This window comes from Podarcis gaigeae, assembly GCF_964106915.1.
Source record: "Podarcis gaigeae genome assembly, chromosome: 5".
Taxonomy (NCBI): Eukaryota; Metazoa; Chordata; class Lepidosauria; order Squamata; family Lacertidae; genus Podarcis; species Podarcis gaigeae.
The window spans coordinates 39205826-39219601 of NC_139681.1; the positions used below are offsets into that span (position 1 = coordinate 39205826).

At 39.8% G+C, this 13776-nt stretch overlaps 1 protein-coding gene across 1 annotated transcript in view; it reads left to right on the forward strand.

The window, feature by feature from the left end:
- DNTT (DNA nucleotidylexotransferase) overlaps positions 1 to 13776 on the forward strand; it is a gene marked incomplete at its 5' end in the record, with an annotated part of 100967 nt that overhangs the window by 67907 nt on the left and 19284 nt on the right. The window contains one exon of the mRNA XM_083738607.1: positions 5859 to 5961. Within this exon, the coding sequence (XP_083594733.1) occupies positions 5859 to 5961 (103 nt within the window). The remainder of the gene's footprint in view (positions 1 to 5858; positions 5962 to 13776) is intronic.

The window sequence follows — 13776 nt, forward strand, 5'->3', positions numbered from 1 at the left end:
CAAACGCTATTTTGAAAAGCTGTCTTGAATGCACATGTGACCAGAAACAACCACACTTAATCTGGCCATTCAGCGCATGCTACTTCCTGTTGGAACAGGAAGTCTGATGTGGACTTCTTCAGCTTTCTCTTGCAAGAGTCAATGCCTGTTCTTTCCTAATGAAAAAGGGGAGTGGGGAATCTTGGAATTTTCATTTTCTAGAAAAAGTTACTAATGGTGCGGTATTATGCACCGCTGCTCAGAAATAAGCTTCACTGTGTTGCATCAAACTAAACGAGTCGTGTCCATTGGGTTGTATCCAGTGTGGTGCTAAGTTAAAGTCACTTAATGGTATACCTGTTCCGCTGGTGAAATTTTTGCCAGACATTGTTGCACAAGAAAAGCACACAAGGAAGTTGCTAGAAACTTTGTTGCACAATAGATTGCACAAAGTGTTCCTGCTTGTGCAACTATTGCATTTGATTCCTTTTTTGCACAACATTGTAACTTACCTGTTTGCTAGTGCAAGAGAATGCTAGCAAGCAGAGAGTGTTGGGTACAGCTCATTGATTTCAGTGGATCTACTCTGAGTATGATTTAGATATTAAAAGACAATGAGGCTTACTCCTAGGTAAGCAGATACAGGATTGGAGCCCAAAAGATTACAAAATGCAAAATACAATAAGGTTAAATACGTTCTAGTTATAAAGAATAATGATATACTTTGAAAGGTTATTGGATTTTTAAAAAAATGCACTTCAGTAACTTGCTCAGTTTTTAGTTAGAAAGAGTTTCAGAGGAAATGATGCTAAAATTTATTATTATTATTAAAATACTGAAAATAATTTTTGAGCAGGTTCCATCTAAATAATTTTTTTAATTGATTAGGAGATTTATATTCCACCCTTCATGTTATCATACCCAGGGTGGCATACAAGGATTGTGAAATAAACACGCAACACATTGAAACAAGAAAACATCAGAATGGTGAAAAATAGAAAAGCAGTGGAAATAAAGTAAGTTTTTAAAAATGTGTTTTAAAAGCCTGGGATAATAAAATCCTTTACCGGGCACTAAAAAGACTTGAGTGGGGGCATCAGGTGAGTCTCCATGGGGGCGAGGATTCCATAAGCAGGGTGCCAAAACTGAAAATGGCCTTGGCAGATGATATCAGCATGCTGGCAGGCTCATGTGGCTGTAGACAGCCCTGTCTATTCCATACAGCCATGTGTATTATTTTTCTTCCAAGAGATCAAGATGAAAGAGACCGTCTTACTCACCACAGAATGAGACAACCCACCAGGTGGCGGGGGGAGACTGTCAAGTTAACTCCGGCAGTTGCTAGCGGTAGAACTCATTTTATAGGTTGAACCAGCTAGTAAATTAGCTTGTAAGTTGAAGGGGGGGGGGGAATAAACCCAACTTTTAAAGTAACCAGTACGAATGACAAGCAATCAATGCCCTCCAAACTTGTGAAAGTTCTTCCAAATTTCCACATGTCTGATTTCATCCTCTTCACTTATCACTGTCTCTTCTAATATAATATTTCTTTAAAATTCAAGAAAGTAGATCCAAACTTGGTTGGTGTTTGCATGTGAGGCTTTGTACAAACTCTACACGTGACATTCTGAGTATCTCAGTTGTTTGAGGTCTGGGATTCTCCTGGCTGATTATTGGCTCCTTTGTGGAATAAATAACTTACTTATTTTTTAAAAAAGCACCCATCATAACCCTAAATTATTTCAGCTGCCTAATAGCTATCATTTTCTGAAGGCTATTTTTCAGTTGATTCTCCCTCACCCATTGAAATGATTGAGGTAAAGCTATCTATTAGCACTGCTAATGCAGTTTGAATTTGTGAAATAGGCATGTGACTCCAGCTACTGCTCTCATTCTTAGGTTTTTTAAAAAATAAAATGGGTGGCTTATGGTTTATAGCAGTGTTAACAGCTTGGAAGCTGGCTCTGCCCAGTCCCTCCACCGCTTGTTCTGCCTCATTCACACATCGCTCTAAAATTACTTAAAAAGAATAAATAAAACACACCGAGGGCCTGTTAGTAAGGGGGGGGGGGATTCTTTACTTCCAGTTTCTTCAAATTTACAAGGATTTCAAACCTACAAGGTGAGAGCTGGTTTCTCCTGCAGGAGAAAGCGGGGCTGAGGGACAGAGCTTGTGGGTTGAGTCGGAAATCACAACATGTATTTTCCTCTATCTGTTAGTCTCAACCCTGCTCTCAACTGACTGGAGGCATGCAACATTGCTTATATCTAACACTTATTTCATCATCCTCTTTGCTCAAAATGTTATTCATCATCAGTAATCTGTGAACTATGATTGCAGAAGCTCAAGAATAGGGGAGGGGCGTCTGTCAGGTCAGGGACTGAAAGCAACCATCCAGGCCTCTCTGCTTGGCCTCTTCTGCCTTGCTCTAGACCAGGCTTCCTCAACCTCAGCCCTCTAGATGTTTTGAGACTACAATTCCCATCTTCCCTGACCACTGGTCCTGCTAGCTAGGGAGCATGGGAGTTGTAGGCCAAAAACATTTGGAGGGCTGAGGTTGAGGAAGCCTGCTCTAGACCACTCTCTCTCTCTCCCCAGGCCACACTGCCCACTGCCTCTTTTCCACACCCTCCTCAGGTGTCCTCAAACTGTGATCATGCCTATTGCTTGGTTGGATGAAGGATGGAGAAAGCGGGAGCTTTTTTCCGTGAAAACTCCTGGCACAGAACTTTCAACCCAGAATGAGAATGTGGGAAGAGGGAGTGCTAAAGTCCTCTACCACACTGTACCAAGGTTCGAGTTGGACGCAACCCCAGCCCACCACTGACAATTTGTGGAAGAAAAAGGCCTGCATTCAAGGACAAATGATACAATTTGTGTCACGAATAGTTTGGCCCTAAATGCTGTGATAGGCTCTCATGTCCTTCTCTGTAATCTTTGCAGATTATGATGATTATGATGATGATTTAGGTACCCCCCCCCCATCTGACAGGGTTGCCCCAGACACTCTGGGTGGCTTCCAAGACATATAAAAACACAACAAAACATTAAAAAACCTTCCCTTGCACTGAACTTATGACACACATATTGTGGGAGCCTTTTTTTGTGGAATCTGGTTCAGCTGCGCCATATTGTCCATGGTAAATCCGGCAATTAAAAAGTTCTTTGGTGCCCCCCTTACCTTCATGCCCTAAATGCGTGCTTATTTTGCTTAATGGTTAATCCAGCCTTGGGTAATCATATATAAGGCTGCAGCCTAAATATAAATCCTCAAGTGAAGTATAGTGTAACTAAACCAGACTATTTTAGGAGCAATGTAGAGCATCATGCTTTTTAGTATAGTTGAAGAAAATAAAGAGCATATTGTACATCTGCAGTACAGTGGTACCTCCCGTTATGAACTTAATTCATTCCGGAGGTCTGTTCTTAAGCCAAAACTGTTCTTAACATGAGGCGCGCTTTCACTAATGGGGCCTCCTGCTGCTGCTGCACCGCCGGCGCTTGACTGCTGCTCGCATCCCGGGGCAAAGTTTGCAACTAGGGGCATCTACTTCTGGGTTAGCGGAGCTTGTTACCCGAAGCATTTGTAAGGAGGACAGTACGTAACCCAAGGTTCCACTGTAGTAATGAAATACCTAATGACGTATTATTTTCATAATTTAGTGCTTTCAGATCACAGAACTCTTAAAATGTTTTGATATTGAAGGATGTGATTCAGGGAAGTTCATGAATAGCTTTGGATGCATCTGAAATGCTGCTTGTAGGGTGAAACATTTTTAATAGCACACAAATTCTAACCATCATGCTAGCATATCCACCCTAAATATCATTTCCAACTGAAATCTATAAGCAATTCGAAGTAGGATATATTGTATATCATATTGAATAACAGGAATATAAAACTGCCAAAATATTTTGGAGGTGCAAAATATGTATTTGTGCATCTTTTCTTGTTTCTCCTAGCAAGGGCAGTGATAGCTTTCTAGTCGAAATTGAACCTGGCGTGCATAACCCTCCATGACAACATCTTTAGTTATTAAAAGGAATGGTTAAAAATTTCAATTCTAAGACATCTAACTGTTTCTGAGGGACTGAAATGTCTGAGTGCCGTAAGGGGACAAATTAAAGACTGGAACTTTCCAAAGCATCTTGAATTTACTCTGCAGATACTGCATTTTTTGTTCTGTTTATGTTTTCATGTCACATATCTGGTTAATGTAAGCATTTAATCTTGCAGGCCTGTGACTTTTTTTTGTTAGTTCTTTTTCTTACAGTTCAAAAGGTTGGGGGCTTACAACAAACTGATAGTTTACCTGGAGGCAAGAACAGAAATTGAAGTCCATTGTTTCCCCCTGTAAGCACTTGAACTCTATATGAGCATGAAAATTACTGAATAGTTTGTGAGGTTTTGACAGATTGTCATGCTTCACAAAAAGAGTGTTTGAGTCCTTCCATTAGTGAAGTTTTTCTAATATGCTAGGAGGAGAAATAGCACTCCGTCAAATTCCAGCTAAATATGGTGAGCGTCTATTCTTTAAACTGCATCGAAGAGATAATTACTTCAGCTTCATTTTTCATGTGATACTTTCACAATGATGCCTTAAGAAAACGACTTTATAGATAACAATGAAGCCTTCACTCTGGAAGCCATCACATAACTAATAAAAATACTTAGCATTTATATAGTGCATTTCAAGAGTAGAAAGTACTTCATATGTACTGTGATGTATTTAGGTAGTAGGAAAATGACGGTACCCCTAAACATTTTTTTAAAGAAAAAAAGCACTGCTTACGGGTGGTAATGCAGCTTACTAATGGCGGCAGTGCCAAACCAAGCATGGAATTTCCTTAACCAGGCCTGTAAATATGTCAAACTACTTCGTGCCTGGTCTGTTATGACTTGATTAGTTAGAAGTCAGGAAGAATAGAACTATATCTGCATTTTCTGGAGGGCTCTTCCTGGTATGAATAACTAGTAAGAGTTTTGCATTGATCATTCAGGGTCAAACTACAACATTGCTCTTGGTTGTCTTGAGCCTCTGCATGATGTACCAATTGCAGGTAGCATGGGGATTCTCTGGGGCCAAGGTGTTAGGGGGCATACTTAAAATGACAGTGTGGTCGAGCCTCTCAGTAACACTCTGCAGACGTGTTTGTGCTTCATCTTTGTTCTTCCATGGCAATAGCAGGTGAGATCTGTACTTGGCTACAGACAGGTATATAAATAAATGTGCTTAGAATTTGAGGCACTCCACTAAAGCTATTATTAATACTGAAACACAAAAGACCTTCATTACTCCTATATTGTAAAAGGAAAGAAATACCTGAATTGTGAGCAGAAAAGAAAGAGAATAAAATTACCTGCAACTAGACACTTTTTTTTGTAATTAAAATGTCCATCAACATTTAAACCAGAACGTTAGATGGTGACAGGACTGCCAGGCTTATCAGAAGTTACTGCCTTGGATTAATAAAACACGTCTAGATCTGTATCTGTATCTCAATTATTATTTCCTTTACAGAAGACTAATGCCTTCTTTTTCAGGATTAACAGAAAAAGAAGCAACATCACACCTTGCCCCAAAAGATCTGTATTATCTAGTTTGAATAAGAGATGAAATACATCAAGCCCTTTAAATTATTGCTTAACAAAGAACAGTGACAGTCCTTGTGAAAGAAATAGGAGATTTCAATTTGATTATGTTTTAAGAAACATTGCTATCATTTTATCCTGCAAGCTGTTTTCATAAGGCCTGGGTGGGAGGAGTCTTTGAAAGTTGGACTTGGATCTCAGCAAAAAGTTATATGGGTGTTTTTTTCCTCCCAAAGACAGAGCACCTCTGAGTTTTATTCTGCTTTGCTTGTTTGTTATTGACAGGGGCAAGAAAGCTGGACATGATGTAGACTTTTTGATCACAGTTCCAGGATCAAGTCAGGAGGATGAATTGTTACACCTAGTGATTGACTTTTGGAAAAAGCAGGTAGGACAAATTGTCGTAAGATCACTGTGTTCAGCACTCTCAACTTGATGAATGTAGGTAGATGTTGAATACTTTATCTGCTCCGATCAACACCCCAGAAGTTATTTTCAATTACACTTATTGGCTTGTGCTAATTTGCGAGGGGTGCTAAATAGAAAAGGGTACTAATTGCATTCTGCTCATCTTGCTGTTTCTTGACCAGAGATACTTAATTGCTCATTTGCTTGCCAGAATGACCAGCAGAATCTCTGGGTTGATACATGACTACATTCTTTCTCTGAAGTTTATTTTCTAAGTAAAATCCAGTTGTACAACACTATACCTCTGACTCAGATTGCAGTGACATCACTAAAATGCCTCAGGTCACTGAATGGGGAGCAATGATATGGCTTATAAGCCTTATGGTCTATATCAGTTACATGCATTTTTATTAAAAGAAAAAGGTGAGTTATTGAAAATAAAAGGCAATGTAGGAATTGAGCAATAGTGGCATCAGAGGGAGGTGGGATGGTCTGAAATGGCACATGATGCAACAAAACAAAGACAAATTTGGCTGAAGACAAATCAGAGTTTGGTCAGTGTCTGGATTATGATTTTCTATGAGTTTCATAATACCATGAATTCAATATAAGTGTACCTTAATGCAATAAAAACAAAACAGAACAGTCATTGTTAGACAACAATACAAAATAGCATACTTCAAAATTGTCCAGATTTTGCTTATTTATTTATCTTAAAATGCCTTTTAAATGTGTTGCTGGGAAGGGGAGGTTATTGGGTTTTTTGGTTTTATTATGTACTTTGTGTTCTCATTTTGTATTTTTATGTTGTGAGCTTCCCTGTGATCTTCAGATGAAGGGTGGTATACAAATTCAATAAATAATAAATAATAATAAATGATGTAACTATCAGATACAGTGGTACCTCTGGTTACATACACTTCAGGTTACATATGCTCCAGGTTACAGATTCCGCTAACCCAGAAATATTACCTCGGGTTAAGAACTTTGCTTCAGGATGAGAACAGAAATTGCGAAGTGGTGGTGCAGCGGCAGCGGGAGGCCCCATTAGCTAAAATGGTGCTTCAGGTTAAGAACAGTTTCAGGTTAAGAACAGACCTCCAGACTAATTTCTTAACCTGAGGTACCACTGTACTAGGAGAAAGTTTTGTTTTGATTTGCTGTGGAGGCAGCTGCAGCTGGGGAGGGAGGACATTAAACCTCCCCTCCCTGTGTGAGCCTCATCCAGATTTGCCCTTTTGCACTTATGTTTGAGTTTAAGAGAAAAAGCACATGCTTAGCTGCAGGCTTGTAGTTTGATCCACAGTCACCATTTTAAAGGCATGTCATTTTTGAGAGTGGCTAAAGGAAATTTCTCAAGGACAGTAGCTTCAGAATTTGTTATATTCTTCTTGCCTTTTGTAACACTGCATTTCTCAGCAGAGCGCTCATAAATTTTATTCCTGTATTTCTTGGATGGCTTACCGAGATGAGACTCCTTTCTGCTAGCTATTCTGTTTGCATTGCATTACGAATAGCCAAGGGTGGGATCTCCTCTATATCTATTATCTCTCCTAACCAGGAGAGAATGAATATCAATACTGTAATTCTTCGTTCTCTCTTCCCTCTGGATATCCCCTTTAAAGTGAAAGTTGCCGTGCTTTTTGTTAGAGTCAAGCTGCCCCATTCTGTTGGTCTCTACTGAGATTTAGCGCATCTCTCTGAAACTGAAAACTTGTCTCAGGAGCTGAATCTGCCACTTTAGCTCTGGGTCTCTGATTTTATCACCACATTCCCTGATTTGAGTCTGTATTGGATCTGCTCTCTCTGCTAATTTAGCCCTCAGGCCAACTTTACAACTTCTCAGTAAGTTGCTTGGGGCTGCTATATATTTTCTTATCAGGATTGTCATTACTCAAATCATTACTTCTTCTTTGAACTCTCCTGAACCTTCCACCATCTCAATGATTCTCAGTAGATTTCCCAACTGCTCTGTCTGTTAAGTGCTCACTATTTCAGTATTACAAGGCTGAACACCAAGCACCTTTCAAAGGTCCTACTGTGTGCTAAAGTTTTTCTCTAATTTCAGAGATCCCCTATTTATTTGAGTTGGGCTCTCTCTGTTTTAGCCTAAGGAATTTCTGGTGCTGCTTCTCCAACAGTGGCAGAGGCAACAGGGCAGGTGGACTGGCCACAGGAATGTAGCATCGGTTATGTGGTGGGAATGTAAAAAAACAGAGAGTTCTGGGACATTGTATATAATGAATTAAAAAAGATACTCAAATTCCCATTCACAAAAAGACCAGAGGCCTTCTTATTAGGGATAATGTCAACTGAAATCAAGAAAGAAGTAAGACCACTCTTTATTTATGCAACATCTGCAGCCAGGATTCTGTATAATTTGAAGAGTTAAATTATACCTACAAAGTCAGAATGGCAGGTAAAAATGGCAGAATACATCCAAGTGGCAATAATGATGGGGAGAGTTAGAGAATACTCAATGCAGAGGGTGAATAAAGAATGGATAGTATTTAAAGAATATTTGAAAAACTACGATGATAGCAAAAATCTCCTGGCAGATGATTCTTGTAATATATAGATAATAAACTAAAGAATTTTTCTCCGAAGGAAATTAAGGAAACAAAGTACAATAACATGATACTGTGTAAAAAATAACAAATGAGATTCATTTTTTTGAGAACAATCGGAAGTTTATTTTAACTTTCTTATCTTTAGTCTTTATTTTCTTTTTTCTTTTTCTCTATTTTTCGATGCATTTTTCCTTTTTCCATGTAGTGTACATGCATAAATTTCAGCATGGTAAATTGTTGTGTAAATATGTGGTTGAATGTTTAATAAAGATTTTTTTTTTAAGGAATGTTGTATCAGCAACTTCTACCACCTGAGGCGGCTGCTTCTCCATGCCACATTATAGGGCCAGTCCTGTATAGACCTCATTTTAAACTGACTGTAATTCTCAAAGCAGAGACATATGGGTGCCAACAACCATTGTAGAAAGAATGTGCTTTCAGCACTTTCAGCACAGACTTAGAGATGCATGAATGAAGCTTTGAGTTGAGAATGAAATATCCAAGCCAAGGACAGTAAGGCAGAATATGTGATAACGTAGTGATTTGTCAATTGGGAAAGTTGAAATCAATTATTCTCCTGGGAATTTCCATGGTTTGTAAAGCATGAACCTGCTGCCTCGCTGCCCATTCTTTCAGCTGATTGCAACCCTGTTTCAGTCCTCTTAAGCCCTTTTCCTACCATCAGCGCTGAAGGAATCGGCTGTCAACAAATATCAAAATGCAAAAAAAAGACAAAAAGACCTATACTCCCCCTGCCTTTTCTGAAAAGCATCTTTGATTGCTATGCAAATGGAAAGCATGCTTTTATACTTGTGACAGCAAGCCTGTCTCTGTATTCACTCCTTTCCTGCTTTCGTGCAACAACTTCAAAGCCCAAAATGCATCAAAAAGAAAGCCACTAAGGTCACAGTGCTGACTTTCTTTCAGCTGTTTTCTTGAGAAAGAATTCTGCAGCATTTAACTTGTAAACAATGAATAAACCTACCCCTCCCATCAGTTCAGTAGTTTGGAAGCATTGCTTTTCCTCAGCTGAAAGTTTAACATTGTCACATCCTCTTAAAGGCAGTTGAAAACAAAAGGGGTAAGTCAGGCCTATGATGCTTTTTGATGTGGCATCATTGGGGATAAGCGAGTCTAGGAACAGAGGCTAAAAAGGGGCCTCTCAACTTAAAAGGGTAACAATAAAACAGAAAAGCTGCATTGCAATTGATGGATTATCTTTTACATTAATGCTTTTATAAACATGCCACATGGGCCTTATAAAATGAATTTGCTGTGGGCTGCCATCTGGAATGCTATAGACCAGACATTAGTATATATTGATGCACTTTAAAGCAAATGTTCTTCCACCCAATGATCTGGGAGTTGCCAGGAACTAAGATGATTGGATGGTGTCATGTACACCTCCTTCCGGCAACTCTGCAGCTAAGCTAGTGCCAAACGTATTGCTCTGCTTTCCTTTGGACCACATCAGAGAGGCTGAGAGTGGGGGGCTTGTCATATGTGCAGCCCAGGACCTTTGTAATACTGCCCAGGTTACGCCCCAGAGAGGTCACTTCAGTGCCGGTAAAGCAGCAGAAACAATGTGGGAGGCAGCAGTACCAAATTACTGGTCTCTGCGGCCACAGCAGGCACTGTGATTCTCCAGTGGTTTCACTTCACCCCTGGAGGCACACTCCATTGTCTCTCTAGACAGACAGATGCCAACAACAAAAGCAAATGTTGAGAGAGCCTTCATATTTGGTGTTATATTTCAGTGCATAGCTTGGGATAATAACAAAGGCCTCTAGGAGTTGGTGTCACAGTCAGAATACCCCTCTCGAGGAGGCCTGGAGTAGGAGAATTATATGTCTTTAGTAAAGGGTGGTAGAGAAATGAGAGATAAAAGATCGTGGCCCTGTCCAATCTTAGCCTCGACTCTACCCATAGTCGTCATGACCCTCTGATAGGAAGGGCCCCCTTGAAGGAATACAGACCTCAAGAGCAAAAATGTTGCCTCTCTATTCCCACTGTCTAGCCACGCTCTCTCTTGTCCTGCTTTTATGATCTGTACTACCAGGCTCCGTCGCTCGAAGGAGACATTGATCTGCCTCTCCCCCATTGCACGCTACATATAATGTGCTTCCTCAGAACGGAAATATGAAGCATAATATCCAAAGTAATAACCATTGAAAGTCAATGGTAGTCTTGCATCTGGATAATGTCTTTTGTTTTGTAAGCATAGCCCTTGGCTTCAAATCAATATCTTGAGTCCTATTGGAAATCTATAGGCTTTTAGCTATTGTCTTCAGAGTACTCTGAAAACAACTTCAATTAAATGTGTGTCCATGGAGCTCTTTGAGCTTCAGCGTTGTGGGTTTCCATGTGTCAAAGCTGCTGTATACCCTTCTAAAATCACTGGAGTTATTTCTATGCCACTGGTGTAATATCACCAGGGCTACCTATATTCAGGGCTGAAATAATATTTGTCACCAAGGAAAACTGAATTCATTTATGCACGTTGGGTAAATTTGTATAATTTCTCTTATTTTACATAGTCAGCAATGGTATATTTTGTGTTTTGCCTGCCTTGTTTTTTTATGTTTCTCATATTGTATTTTATTATTTTATCGTAGTAGTAGCAGCATTGATTTGGGCTACCTTGATATCCATTTTGTGGAAAAGCAGGATACAAATATACATGGGTTCTTGGAATTTTATCCTATAATTGTTTAACTATTGTGATTAAAAAGAAATGCCTGGATTAGCATGGTTTTATCCTTAGGTTTTTTCATCTCTGTGTAAATTGCCTTGCCTTAAATTAGGACAGGTTTTTAATTGCAAACTTCCTTAGGGTGAATGGGTGGGAGGAGAAAGGTCTTCATACCTAACTGAATGGCTGGTCTGAAAATCTAGTGGTGCTAAAAACTCTTTTTCAGTCATCTTAATAGTTTTACTAGCACAGACTGAGGGCAATATTTTTTTTCTGCAGCACAATCAATTTTGGATAAAGCTGTAACTTGGTCACTGAAAACAAACTCTTAAATGATAGTTTGGGATTTGCACATTAGATGGACCCTAAAATTATGCAGTTTGTAATTTTTTCCAGCCTAATAATTTTCTCCTGTTCTTGTTGCTAGAACAGTGGTTTCCTGCTACGTGAAACAATTACAGTCTCACTCATGCCGACTGATTTAGCAGCTGTCTAAAGATGGATGCATTTGTGCTTGTCAAGCTATGCTAGAAAGAGAGTCTAGGTCAAATCCTCAGCTGGTCTGACTTGGCACAACATCTCTGGGAGCCAATGGAACGTTGCCATTTTACACTCGCTGAGGCCTGGCATGCTCTAAGATGTTGTGATGATGAACGATGCCTCTCTAGGCTTTTTTCTTTTAGTGTAAACTCTGCTGGGTGAGGGCTTACAAAGCAGGGCCAGTAGTATATCAACTGCTAATAATTTATCATGTCTTGGATGGTTAATACGCCTGCATTTGCTGCAGCAATGGAAATGAAGAGACAAACACAAGGCTCTGGGATGAGAAAGCCACAACTTCATTGAGTATGATTTGTAAGGCATTCAGGTCAAGATAGCCAGCACAGGGAAGAATCTAGCTTGCTCCAGCTAAACTACCAAGTTTCCAACTCAGGCTCACCACATGGGGTCTGCCTTCATGGTTTGTTCCATTTAATACACATTTCCTTTAAGAGATAAGAGAGCATGGGTTTTCTCAGGAGCGTACCTTAGGGTTGGGTAGGTTGGCCCCTGCCAAGGGTGCAGGCCCAGTGTGTGTGTGTGTGTGTGTGCATGCAAAAACCAAGCCTCTCCACTCTGTCTCAGAGTGGCTAGGACCTCTGCTTCTCTGGGTGGGCAGGTGAGTCATGCAGGCTCCTCTGGGTGCCTTGGTGGAACTCTGTACCAAGGCCACAAGAGATAGTGTCCCCCCTCCCATACAGCTCCTTTCCAAGGGCACAAGGGACCCTAGGATCGACCTTGAAGTTCCAGCTTCACTGCTACCTTGGAGCTTGTTGGATGGCAGTGGCAGAAGGTGGACCTGAGTCCCAGATTTGTCTGTCCACTGGAATAACAAATACTGCTCTTCACTTGTCATTTTTTGGGGAGTCTGCATCAACTCCAGCCTTCTGGCTGCTTTCTGCCATCTCTTCATAGCACCCTAATTGTGGTTCTAACTTTCCCTACACTTTGAGATCTCTCTACCCAATGCCATTTGCTAGTTTTACATTATCTCAACTCCACCTCCCACCCTTTTACTCAATCCAAAGGGGAGTACAGACCTGGTTAAGTTTACATTTTACAAAATTTGTTATGTTTCTGTGTCTTCAAGTATTTAGGATTCATTCTCTTCTCTTAAACTTGTGAATGTTCCACCCCCTTGCATAGAGCAGCCCATATCTAAAAGAACCACATTTCTATTAATTAAATCTGTATGTCACCTAAACTGAAGCTTCTAGGTGAGTCACAGCAAACAAAATAGGAATGCAGTTTGGAATCCATAAATACGATCACATAATAACATCAGTATGCCATCTGTCCATTATACAACACTTTATGAAATTGTTTCCCCATCCCAAACCTTAAAAATAGACCACAAAACCCTAAAAACATAATACAAAATGGCTGAAACAATTTCAAGTCTTCACAAAGGCTATAAGGTGACTTGACATATTCTGAATGGCACCCTATTAGTCTAGATAATAAGCTAACCCTGCAGTAGCTTCCAGAATTTTATTCCTCAAAAAAATGAGGAAACTTTTCAATGTTTAAACTAGTGTAAAACTGGCAATTTTGACAAACAGTTGGTTCATATAAGAAAAAACTTTTCATTTTTTAATGTTAAAAAGTCTATCCAAAGGCCAGAAATACTGCCTTGTATTAACACTGAGCAGAACAATTGAACTCCATGTTAAAATGGTCTGTATGATAACCCTCAGCTAAAATTTAAATCTGGCATATAGTCCTTTGCAAGTGCAGGAATATTAAAATGGGGGTGGGAGTAGAGAGAGATGCTTGAGGAACTGACATAAAAGTGTTGTTTATTTCATATTCTGTGGACTACAATGCTCAGATTAGAGCATTTTAAGATTTTCACGGCTAGCTGCCTTCACAAAAGGCCCCATTTGTAACCTAGAGAAGTGCTGCTTCAGCTGTGTTATGTGAAACAAGGGTATTGTCCGGTGCCTCGTCAAATTAAGTTAATCAGAAACATTGTCTCAATGGATATATCCTA